Raw genomic sequence first — 13,086 nt, forward strand, 5'->3', positions numbered from 1 at the left:
TAAAATATGATACAAATGAACTTATCTATGAAACAGAAACAGACTCACAGACACAGAGAACAGACCTGTGGTTGCCAAATGGGAGAGGGGTGAGGAGGGAAGGACTGGGAGTTTGGTATTAGCAGGTACAAACCATTACATATAGAATGGATAAGCGACAAGATCCAACTGTATAGTTCAGGGAACTATATTCAATATCTTGAGATAAAGTATAATAGAAAAGAATATAAAAAAGAATATATATGTATTTACATATATATATATGTAAAACTGAGTCACTTTATCAGAAATTAACATTGCAAATCAACTGTACTTTAGTTTAAAAAAAAATTATGAAGGCCATGTAGAAGTGCAAAAATGTGTTGAAATGCTTTTGTATTTTACCATTTTCATTTAACATTATTTAAGCTTGTAGCCATAAATGTTACATATGAATAGGACTAGATAGAATATGCAGAAATAATTATGATTCTAGATTTAATTTATTTTGTGTATAAGTTTATCTACTTTGATGATTTGCCTAGAATTGAAACTCTGGGTCATTTCTATTTTCCCAGTTCCCAAGACCAGAAAGGAGCTCTTTGATTTAAGTAAGGGCCTTCGAGGGGGAAGGGAGACCTGTGTCCTTAGAAGGAAGGCAGACCTTGGAAAGATGCTGGAGAGGAGGGAAAACTTTAAGGAAGTTGACCTAAGGTTCTTGGAGACAAAGAGGAATTAAGAGACCAGGAATTAAGAGAACAGATAAGGACAGAAACTACACACTACTGAGGACTAAGCCTCCTTGTAGTTTCCTGTGGAACCCTGATGATGGGCTGTCTTCATAGTGCCAGTGAAAATCATCTGCGTACTGTTTCGACATAGCTACTGAGTCCTACGTTGGTAAATTGCTCAGTCATGTTATCTAAAAGAAGTGTTTGTGAACTCAGGATTCAACTATATAAATATTTTTTATTTCTTTCTGTTGTAAAGTCTAAATGACATTACTAAGAAGTTGATTATTTGAAAACAGGAATTGATATTTTGGTGAATAATGCCAGTGCCATTAGCTTGACCAACACATTGGAAACACCTACGAAGAAAGTGGATTTGATGATGAACGTCAACACCAGAGGCACCTATCTTACGTAAGTTGAAGAGCTGTGGGAGAGACTTTCCTGGTGGTCCAATAGCTAACATTCCTCACTCCTAATGCAGGAGGCCCAGGTTCGATCCCTGGTCAGGAACTAGATGCCATGTAATGCAGCTAATACCTTGAGCAGCCAAATAAATAAATGTTTAAAATTAAACAAAAAAATAGCTATGAAAGAGAATGTTGCAGTGCTTTGTCAGAGAACTAGTTGTGAATGTATTTTTTTTTTTTTAATTTTTTTATTAGTTGGAGGCTAATTACTTCACAACATTTCAGTGGGTTTTGTCATACATTGATATGAATCAGCCATAGATTTACACGTATTCCCCATCCCGATCCCCCCTCCCACCTCCCTCTCCACCCGATTCCTCTGGGTCTTCCCAGTGCACCAGGCCCGAGCACTTGTCTCATGCATCCCACCTGGGCTGGTGATCTGTTTCACCATAGATAGTATACATGTTGTTCTTTTGAAACATCCCACCCTCACCTTCTCCCACAGAGTTCAAAAGTCTGTTCTGTATTTCTGTGTCTCTTTTTCTGTTTTGCATATAGGGTTATCGTTACCATCTTTCTAAATTCCATATATATGTGTTAGTATGCTGTAATGTTCTTTATCTTTCTGGCTTACTTCACTCTGTATAAATGGGCTCCAGTTTCATCCATCTCATTAGAACTGATTCAAATGAATTCTTTTTAATGGCTGAGTAATATTCCATGGTGTATATGTACCACAGCTTCCTTATCCATTCATCTGCTGATGGGCATCTAGGTTGCTTCCATGTCCTGGCTATTATAAACAGTGCTGCGATGAACATTGGGGTGCATGTGTCTCTTTCAGATCTGGTTTCCTCAGTGTGTATGCCCAGGAGTGGGATTGCTGGGTCATATGGCAGTTCTATTTCCAGTTTTTTAAGGCATCTCCACACTGTTCTCCATAGTGGCTGTACTAGTTTGCATTCCCACCAACAGTGTAAGAGGGTTCCCTTTTCTCCACACCCTCTCCAGCATTTATTGCTTGTAGACTTTTGGATAGCAGCCATCCTGACTGGTGTGTAATGGTACCTCATTGTGGTTTTGATTTGCATTTCTCTGATAATGAGTGATGTTGAGCATCTTTTCATGTGTTTGTTAGCCATCTGTATGTCTTCTTTGGAGAAATGTCTGTTTAGTTCTTTGGCCCATTTTTTGATTGGGTCATTTATTTTTCTGGAATTGAGCTGCAGGAGTTGCTTGTATATTTTTGAGATTAATCCTTTGTCTGTTTCTTCATTTGCTATTATTTTCTCCCAATCTGAGGGCTGTCTTTTCACCTTACTTATAGTTTCCTTTGTAGTGCAAAAGCTTTTAAGTTTCATTAGGTCCCATTTGTTTAGTTTTGCTTTTATTTCCAATATTCTGGGAGGTGGGTCATAGAGGATCTTGCTGTGATTTATGTCGGAGAGGTGTTTTGCCTATGTTCTCCTCTAGGAGTTTTATAGTTTCTGGTCTTACATTTAGATCTTTAATCCATTTTGAGTTTATTTTTGTGTATGGTGTTAGAAAGTGTTCTAGTTTCATTCTTTTACAAGTGGTTGACCAGTTATCCCAGCACCACTTGTTAAAGAGGTTGTCTTTTTTCCATTGTATATCCTTGCCTCCTTTGTCAAAGATAAGGTGTCCAAAAAAAAAAAGGTGTCCATAGGTTCGTGGATTTATCTCTGGGCTTTCTATTCTGTTCCATTGATCTATATTTCTGCCTTTGTGCCAGTACCATACTGTCTTGATGACTGTGGCTTTGTAGTAGAGTCTGAAGTCAGGCAGGTTGATTCCTCCAGTTCCATTCTTCTTTCTCAAGATTACTTTGGCTATTCGAGGTTTTTTGTATTTCCATACAAATTGTGAAATTCTTTGGTCTAGTTCTGTGAAAAATACCGTTGGTAGCTTGATAGGGATTGCATTGAATCTATAGATTGCTTTGGGTAGAATAGCCATTTTGACAATATTGATTCTTCCAATCCATGAACACGGTATGTTTCTCCATCTGTTTGTGTCCTCTTTGATTTCTTTCATCAGTGTTTTATAGTTTTCTATGTATAGGTCTTTTGTTTCTTTAGGTAGATATACTCCTAAGTATTTTATTCTTTTTGTTGCAATGGTGAATGGTATTGTTTCCTTAATTTCTCTTTCTGTTTTTTCATTGTTAGTATATAGGAATGCAAGGGATTTCTGTGTGTTAATTTTATATCCTGCAACTTTACTATATTCATTGATTAGCTCTAGTAATTTTCTGGTAGAGTCTTTAGGGTTTTCTATGTAGAGGATCATGTCATCTGCAAACAGTGAGAGTTTCACTTCTTCTTTTCCTATCTGGATTCCTTTTACTTCTTTTTCTGCTCTGATTGCTGTGGCCAAAACTTCCAACACTATGTTGAATAGTAGTGGTGAGAGTGGGCACCCTTGTCTTGTTCCTGATTTCAGGGGAAATGCTTTCAATTTTTCACCATTGAGGGTGATGCTTGCTGTGGGTTTGTCATATATAGCTTTTATTATGTTGAGGTATGTTCCTTCTATTCCTGCTTTTGGAGAGTTTTAATCATAAATGAGTGTTGAATTTTGTCAAAGGCTTTCTCTGCATCTATTGAGATAATCATATGGTTTTATCTTTCAATTTGTTAATGTGGTGTATTACATTGATTGATTTGTGGATATTAAAGAATCCTTGCATTCCTGGGATAAAGCCCACTTGGTCATGGTGTATGATTTTTTTAATATGTTGTTGGATTCTGTTTGCTAGAATTTTGTTAAGGATTTTTGCATCTATGTTCATCAGTGATATTGGCCTGTAGTTTTCTTTCTTTGTGGCATCTTTGTCTGGTTTTGGAATTAGGGTGATGGTGGCCTCATAGAATGAGTTTGGAAGTTTACCTTCTTCTGCAATTTTCTGGAAGAGTTTGAGTAAGATAGGTGTTAGCTCTTCTCTAAATTTTTGGTAGAATTCAGCTGTGAAGCCATCTGGTCCTGGGCTTTTGTTTGCTGGAAGATTTTTAATTACAGTTTCGATTTCCTTGCTTGTGATGGGTCTGTTAAGATCTTCTATTTCTTCCTGGTTCAGTTTTGGAAAGTTATACTTTTCTAAGAATTTGTCCATTTCATCCAAGTTGTCCATTTTATTGGCATAGAGCTGCTGGTAGTAGTCTCTTATGATCCTTTGTATTTCAGTGTTGTCTGTTGTGATCTCTCCATTTTCATTTCTAATTTTGTTAATTTGGTTCTTCTCTCTTTGTTTCTTAATGAGTCTTGCTAATGGTTTGTCAATTTTGTTTATTTTTTCAAAAAACCAGCTTTTAGCTTTGTTGATTTTTGCTATGGTCTCTTTAGTTTCTTTTGCAGTTATTTCTGCCCCAATTTTTAAGATTTCTTTCCTTCTGCTAACCCTGGGGTTCTTCATTTCTTCCTTCTCTAATTGCTTTAGGTGTAGAGTTAGGCTATTTATTTGGCTTTTTTCTTGTTTCTTGATGTAAGCCTGTAATGCTATGAACCTTCCCCTTAGCACTGCTTTTACAGTGTCCCATAGGTTTTGGGTTGTTGTGTTTTCATTTTCATTCATTTCTATGCATATTTTGATTTCTTTTTTGATTTCTTCTATGATTTGTTGGTTATTCAGAAGCGTGTTATTTAGCCTCCATATGTTTGAATTTTTAACAATTTTTTTCCTGTAATTGAGATCTAATCTTACTGCACTGTGGTCAGAAAAGATGACTGGAATGATTTCAATTTTTTTGAATTTTCCAAGACCAGATTTATGGCCCAGGATGTGATCTATTCTGGAGAAGGTTCCGTGTGCACTTGAGAAAAAGGTGAAGTTGATTGTTTTGGGGTGAAATGTCCTATAGATATCAATTAGGTCTAGCTGGTCCATTGTGTCATTTAAGGTTTGTGTTTCCTTGCTAATTTTCTGTTTAGTTGATCTATCCATAGTTGTGAGTGGGTATTAAAGTCTCCCACTATTATTGTGTTACTATTAATTTCCTCTTTCATACTCGTTAGTGTTTGCCGTACATATTGCGGTGCTCCTATGTTGGGTGCATATATATTTATAATTGTTATATCTTCTTCTTGGATTGATCCTTTGATCATTATATAGTGTCCTTCTTTGTCTCTTTTCACAGCCTTTATTTGAAAGTCTATTTTATCTGATATGAGTATTGCGACTCCTGCTTTCTTTTGGTCTCCGTTTGCATGAAATATTTTTTTCCAGCCCTTCACTTTTAGTCTGTATGTGTCTCTTGCTTTGAGGTGGGTCTCTTGTAGACAGCATATATAGGGGTCTTGTTTTTTTATCCATTCAGCCAGTCTTTGTCTTTTGGTTGGGGCATTCAACCCATTTACATTTAAGGTAATTATTGATAGGTGTGGTCCCGTTGCCATTTACTTTGTTGTTTTGGGTTCACGTTTATACAACCTTTCTGCATTTCCTGTCTAGAGAAGATCCTTTAGCATTTGTTGAAGAGCTGGTTTGGTGGTGCTGAATTCTCTCAGCTTTTGCTTGTCTGTAAAGTTTTTGAATTCTCCTTCTTATCTGAATGAGATCCTTGCTGGATACAGTAATCTAGGTTGTAGATTATTCTCTTTCATTACTTTCAGTACGTCCTGCCATTCCCTTCTGGCCTGGAGGGTTTCTATTGATAGATCAGCTGTTAATCCTTTGGGAATCCTTTGTGTGTTATTTGTTGTTTCTCCCTTGCTGCTTTTAATATTTGTTCTTTGTGTTTGATCTTTGTTAATTTGATTAATATGTGTCTTGGGGTGTTTCGCCTTGGGTTTATCCTGTTTGGGACTCTCTGGGTTTCTTGGACTTGGGTGGCTATTTCCTTCCCCATTTTAGGGAAGTTTTCAGCTATTATCTCCTCGAGTATTTTCTCATGGCCTTTCTTTTTGTCTTCTTCTTCTGGGACTCCTATGATTCGAATGTTGGGGCGTTTCACATTGTCCCAGAGGTCCCTGAGGTTGTCCTCATTTCTTTTGATCCTTTTTTCCTCTCTGCTTCATTTATTTCCACCATTTTATCTTCTACCTCACTTATCCTATTTTCTGCCTCTGTTATTCTACTCTTGGTTCCCTCCAAAGTGTTTTTGATCTCATTCATTGCATTGTTCATTTTTAATTGACTCTTTTTTATTTCTTCTAGGTCCTTATTAAACATTTCTTGCATCTTCTTAGTCTTTGTCTCCAGGCTATTTATCTGTAACTCCATTTTGTTTTCAAGATTTTGGATCATTTTTATTATCATTATTCTAAATTCTTTTTCAGGTAGATTCCCTATCTCCTCCTCTTTTGTTTGACTTGGTGGGCATTTTTCATGTTCCTTTACCTGTTGGGTATTTCTTTGCCTTTTCATCTTGTTTAGATTGCTGTGTCTGGAGTGGGCTTTCTGTATTCTGGAGGTCTGTGGTTCCTTTTTATTGTGGAGGTTTTACCCAGTGGGTGGGGTTAGACGATTGGCTTGTCAAGGTTTCCTGGTTAGGGAAGCGTGCGTCAGTGTTCTGGTGCGTGGAACCTGATTTCTTCTCTTTGGAGAGCAATGGAGTGCCCAGTAATGAGTTTTGAGATGGGTCTATGTGTTAGGTGTGACCTTGGGCAGCCTGTATGTTGACGTTCAGGGCTATGTTCCTGCGTTGCTGGAGAATTTGCGTGGTATGTCTTGCTCTAAAACTTATTGGCTCTTGGGTGGTGGTTGGTTTCAGTGTAGGTATGGAGGCTTTTGGACAGTCACTTATTACTTAAAGTTCCATGTAGTCAGGAGTTTTCTGGTGTTCTCAGGTTTTGGGCTTAAGTTTCCTGCCTCTGGATTTCAGTTTTATTCTTCCTGTAGTCTCAGGACTTCTCCAACTATACAGCACTGATAATAAAACTTCTAGGTTAATGGCAAAAAGATTCTCCCCCGTTAGGGACACCCAGAGAGGTTCACAGAGTTACATGAAGAGGAGAAAAGGGAGGAGGGAGATAGAGATGAGCAGGAGGAGAAAAATGGGGACTCAAGAGGAGAGAGACAGATCTACGCAGCTGTCTGTTCCCAGAGTGTTCTCCGTATCTTAGACACCTACAAAGATTCACAGAATTGGATTGGGAAGAGAAGGGGAAAGGAGGAAATAGAGGTGTTCTGAGGTAGAAAACAGAGTCAAGATTGGGAGAGAATAATCTTCGTTTAAAAATAGGGCTTCTCTTCTTTTTTTTTTGGTAAGGTTATAGTGTATTGAAAATGAAAATTAAGGAGTAGTAGAGGAGTACTAGAGGACTTTAAAAGAAATAAGAGAAAAAGAAAAATAGAAAATAGAAGAGAAAAAGGAAAGAAAAAAAGAAGGAAAAGAAAAAGAAAATAAAAAGAAAAAGGAAAAAAAAAAAATTTTTTTTCCCCTAATTAAAAAAATCATAAAAATCTATGAAAATGAAAGTTAAGGTAGTAATGGGGGAGTAATAGGGAATTTTAAAGGAAAATAAAAGAGAAAAAAGAAAAAAGAAAAAGTAAAAAAAGAAAAAAAAATTTTTTTTTTCCTTACTTAGAAAAAAAAAAAGTAAAAATATATCTAGGAATTTCTCTGGAGCTGTTGCAGTCAGTGTGGGTTCGGCTCAGTTTCAGATAGATCCTCGTTCCAGCTTACACTTCTCGATATCTACAGGGCCCTTCCAGTGTAGTCGGTGTTTTCTACAGGGATTTTAATCTGTTGCACCAGTCCCTTCTGAAGCGGTTCCCTTTGTTTATTTGGCTTCTGTTTGCCGGTCTCTTCAGAGCCTCATTTCCGCCCCGACACCGGCGGGCGGAGGTGGACTCTTATTCAGGTAGCTAGTTCCGTCGCGCTGCCGGGAGGGGCTGGCGCTGCCGGGAGTGGCTGGCGCTATGGGGACGGGCTGGCGCTGAGGGGAGGGGCTGGCGCTGCCGGGAGGGGCTGACGCCGCTTTCTCCGTCTGCACTGCTCAGGCTTCCGGCTGTTCTATATGGAGCGCGCCCCGCGCTGCGCGAGGCTCCAGCCCTCGGGTGTTCCACAAAAGTGCGGAACGAAAAGCTGCGCCTGCTCTCTGTGCCTTCCCCGGCAGAGCGGTCCAGGCAGCCAGGGGCTTGGTGGGCGCACTCTCCCCAGGTGTGGCGCGCCTCCTCCCTTCCGCGGACCCAGTCTCAGTTTCCGCTGGCGCCAGTCGGGTGCGCGCGCCTTCCGCCCTCTGCGTCCCCAGCCCCAGTCCCCGCCCGCGCCGGTCGGGTGCCTGCGCCCTGTGTCTCGCCGCGACCTTCCCCTCCCCCCTGCCTCCTGCCTCCGGCGGGGCTGGGCCGGTCCGCAGCCTGCGAGCTCTTCTCTGGACTTTCTCGGTCTCTTTGTTCTGTGAACGGCCGGCAGTGTGTTCGGGCCGGTTAATTTACTCTCTCTCTTCTGGTCTCCCACAGTTCAAGTTGGCAACTCACAGAAGCTCCCTCCGATTGTCCTCAGGGCACTCAGGCCCGGACCCTACCCCAAGCAATGCCGCCTAAGATTCCCTTCCCGGGACGGATCTCCGTCCTTAGCTCTTTTGTCTCACTTTTTATCTTTTATATTTTGTCCTACCTCCTTTCAAAGACAATGGGCTGCTTTTCTGGGCGCCTGATGACCTCAGCTAGCGATCAGAAGTTGTTTTGTGAAGTTTGCTCTGCATTCAGTTATTCTTTTGATGAATTTGCAGGAGAGAAAGTGGTCTCCCCGTCCTACTCCTCCGCCATCTTGGCTCCTTCTCGTGAACGTATTTGAATAGGTTAGCAGTCAGTTTGAAATCTAGTCAATCCTTATTTGTATTTCTAAGTTTTAATTAAATAGATCATCTCCAGTAGGCTTCCCTCATGGCTCAGGTGGTGAAGAATCCACATGCAATGCTGGAGACCTGGGTTTGATCCCTAGGTTGGGAAAATCCCCTGGAGAAGGGAATGGCTAAGCACCCCAGTATTCTTGCCTGGAAAATTCCGTGGACTGAGAAGCCTGGAGGGCTACAGGCATGGGTTCACAAAGAGTCAGACACGACTGAGCGACTAACTCTTAACTTACATCTCCAGTATTATATGTGTTTGTATCATGCTAAATGCATGCTTATAGAAATTCTGTAATAAGGCTCAACTGTATTTTTGAACAGTTGATCTTTCTTATACCCAGCTCACTTTATTCATTTACTCAAATGCCCTGTAGGCCTTTGAGCTTACAGCACTCACAATAACATGATTCATGTGAAAGCTAAGAAGTGCAGTGCTTAGCACACAGTGAACTTAGCTGCTTTATTAAGCTCAAGATACTAGTATCTAAGTGTGGCACTAAGAGTTTTCAATATAGTGAGTAAGATAGGGCATGTTGCCATGGAAAATGTACCTGGTTAGGGTTAGTGATGCTGAGGGTTAGGCAAGCAAAGTGCTGGTGGAAAGGTTTTGTCTAATAGATCAAAGGAGAAGTTCATGTTTATAATGTAAATGAAATGAATTCTTTCCTTTGAGTTTGAAATATGGTCTTATTGCTTGGAATAGGTTGTTTGTTTCCTGTTGATGTGTTGAGGTGCAGCTTCACTATTCTAATGACCATCAGCACTCCCATAAACATGAAGTACCTTTGGAAAGGAAAAGCAATATGTGCAAAAACCCTTTACTTGAGTGATATTAATTGTATTTGGTTTATAAACTTAAAATGACATTGCAGATGGTAACAAGAATTTTGTACATTGATAAGAAAGACACTGACTTAAGAAGAATGGACCCGTTTCAAGTCCTAGAAGTTATTGAATGTGAAATAAAACTAAACAGTATGAAGTTAGTAAGCTACAATATGTTATTAAGCTGTGTATTATAGCTGAATAGTTAAATATTTAAAAATATTGGACCTGTGTCTTTTGTAAAATACCTACTTTCTTGAATGGGATTTTTTAAAAAAACAACTAAAATTGCCCCCAAAGGAATATTGCATTGCATGTTGGCACAGATTAAGTTTGGTAATGTGTTGGGAGTTAATGCTATTAGCTTACAGTTTCTTTGTGGTGGGAATACCACACCTACTAAGACGAAAAAAATCAGAATGTGTAATACTAATAATTTCAGTTGTTTATTTCATGTTTAATATATGTACTGTTGTAAGTATCTCATATATATTGTCTCATTTTAATCCCTTGGTCAGTCCTGGATAGTAGCAAGTATTACCAGCATTTGCAAATGAGAAAACTGAGAATCAGAATACTATATATATTTGCCCCAGATCACACAATGAAGGGCAGAAGGAGACTTTGAACCCAGGTCTGTCTGACTTGGAATGATGTAGTTGAGGATAATCTAAGTTGGATTTAAGGCTGATGTGCTACTTACTTGATTGTTTTCATCAGGCAGATCATATTGTCAAGCCATTATATAAAGTTTCAAAGAATGAATATTAGTTGCTTTTGCTATTTTCATTCTCGATAAATGGAAAAAACAACAACAAAAGTATCCTATAAGTTACTGAACAAGTTCAGTTGCTCTGTAGAAGTAGTTTAACATATAATTTAAAAAAGTAATGAAGCTGTTAGAAAGCTAGCAATTTGACGTGTTTTCTTTTGCTTTCAGATCTAAAGCATGCATTCCTTATTTGAAAAAGAGTAAAATTGCTCATATCCTCAATCTCAGCCCACCTCTGAACCTGAATCCGCTGTGGTTCAAACAGCACTGTGGTAGGTGGTAGGGTGAGGGGATGGCTTGTTTAGTCCACCTGTTTTACTTTAAATCAGTGTATCGATGATGTAATCACAGTTTGTGCATAGTGTTAACATTAAATTTTCTCTGCAGAAGTTGGTAGCACTTAGATAAGTAGATTCTTAATCTTTTATCTGTCATTTTTTAACTGGAGGTATAATTTACATTAAATAAAATGCATAGTTGTTGATGGTTCAGTCTGATGAGTTTTGACAAATAGATACACCTGAATAACCAATACTCAAATGAAGATATGGATATCCACCATCCTGGAAAGCTCCCTCAAGTACCAGTGGGTGTGTTTTACTGCATGTAACTTATTCTTCAATAAAGTTGATTAAGACTACCATGATTGACATGTATGCATTGCTATGTTTAAAATGGATAGCCAACAGCGACCTGCTGTCTGGATCAGGGAACTCTGCCCAGTATTATGTGACAGCCTAAATGGGTAAGGAATTTGAAAGGGAGTGGCTATGTGTATATGCATAACTGAGTCACTTTGCCTTACACCTAAAACTAGCACAGCATTGTTGATAAACTCTAATATAAAATAAAATGTGAAAGAAAAAAACCCAAAACTATCCATGAAATACTTTACTTTTCACACCTAACTAATGTTTTAAGATCAGTTTGCTAAATAATAGGCCTTTCCCAGTAGCTCAGTGGTGAAGAATCCACCTGGAATACAGGAGACATAGGAGACAAAGGTTCGGTCCCTGAGTCAGGAAGATCCCCTGGAGGAGGGCATGGCAACCCACTCCAGTATTCTTGCCTGGAGTATCTCGTGGACAGAGGAGCCTGGCAGGTTACAGAGCATAGGGTTGCAAAGAGTCAGACATGACTGAAGTGTGCTAAATAACAAGATTTATGTATAGGTGCCTCCTTTGAGATTATTGTATCAGATGCTTAGTCCTTATTTCAACATTATTCCATAAAATTTGGAAAGGAGGACATTAGAATAAGAACCCGTAGAACAAAACTAAAACAAAGTCTGTTTTAATTGACTCAGTTAAATGAATTTGCAACCTTTTTTTATGTTTTACTAGAAGTAGTTTTCCTTTAAATGGTCACTTTCATTGGAAAAAGAATAAAAAAAGAAACAATAATGTAATTTATCCCCATAATATTCAGAGGAATAAAAGTTTATTACTGTCTCTTTTCTTTTAAACAATTACTAGGATGGAAATATGTAAAAGTAGTTCATCCCTGATATATATATAAAACTGCTTACATAGAAAACTGTTCTTTTAAAAATAGTACATTAAAAATTTTTGTACTAATATAAATATTAAATAATTCTGAAAAATGTATCAAGGAAAAACAGTAATAGAAGGAAATTGGTTGTTTATACTCACAGATTAATTTGTTTCTTAATTAAATTCTTGGTGGTTTCTTTCAGCTTACACTATTGCTAAATATGGTATGTCTATGTGTGTACTCGGAATGGCAGAAGAATTTAAAGGTGAAATTGCAGTCAATGCATTGTGGCCTAAAACAGGTATGAACTTATAAAAGAAATCCAGTTGTTGGATTCTCATTCATTGTCTTAGACACTCTTGGGTGGGTGGGGTGGGATGCAAATGAGTAGACCGTCAAAAGGAAACCTCATGTCTGTTTGGAAACAAGTTCAGCTTTTTGTTGTACATGAAAGACCCTGTTCAGCCATCTTCTGTGTGACTACAAGGTTGCTGTACTGGAAACACTGAATTCAGGAACACTGGAAGAGTCTCGTAAAAGCCAATAGAAAGCCAGCCGCGCCTCCCTAACCTTTTTTCCACCCTTGTCTTTGGTACCTTAAATTCTGCAGATTCTCTTGCAGTTACTTTTATTTTCTCCTCACACATCCCAGCAAATGCCTCTTTACCTTCTTGTACTCTTACCAATTTGTCTTCTTCCTTTATGAAAAGCTGACTTTTCTGTACTTCCACACAAGTTCTGAGTTCAGAGAGTGTCCGAATCCCCTTTAGGTGACAGGCTAACCTGCCTATGGCTGGGCTTTGTATGCAGCTTTTGAGTTAAATGTACAGTGGAAGCTGATGGCTTGCAGGTTAGGGAATATGTTGTATAAACATGAGGGGAGGGAAATGACAGAAAGGGAAGGCTTGTCCTACTTATCCTCCACTTATATATCAGAACAGCTTAAAGGAGGAAAAAAAAAAAAACTATTCATATTATACCTTTTTTTCATATATTTAATAGTGCCTATGAAAACCTTAACTTCTTTTATTATCTTCACTCTAAATGACAATCCTACCCC

The 13,086-nt window shown here is 38.6% G+C and overlaps 1 protein-coding gene across 1 annotated transcript in view; it reads left to right on the forward strand.

Annotated features, from left to right (window-relative positions):
- HSDL2 (hydroxysteroid dehydrogenase like 2) overlaps positions 1 to 13,086 on the forward strand; it is a 62,446-nt gene that overhangs the window by 22,255 nt on the left and 27,105 nt on the right. The window contains exons 4-6 of the mRNA XM_043453462.1: positions 1,010 to 1,124; positions 10,701 to 10,804; positions 12,229 to 12,327. Coding sequence (XP_043309397.1) covers positions 1,010 to 1,124; positions 10,701 to 10,804; positions 12,229 to 12,327 — 318 coding nt within the window. The remainder of the gene's footprint in view (positions 1 to 1,009; positions 1,125 to 10,700; positions 10,805 to 12,228; positions 12,328 to 13,086) is intronic.

Source organism: Cervus canadensis, chromosome 30, assembly GCF_019320065.1.
Source record: "Cervus canadensis isolate Bull #8, Minnesota chromosome 30, ASM1932006v1, whole genome shotgun sequence".
NCBI classification, from domain to species: domain Eukaryota; kingdom Metazoa; phylum Chordata; class Mammalia; order Artiodactyla; family Cervidae; genus Cervus; species Cervus canadensis.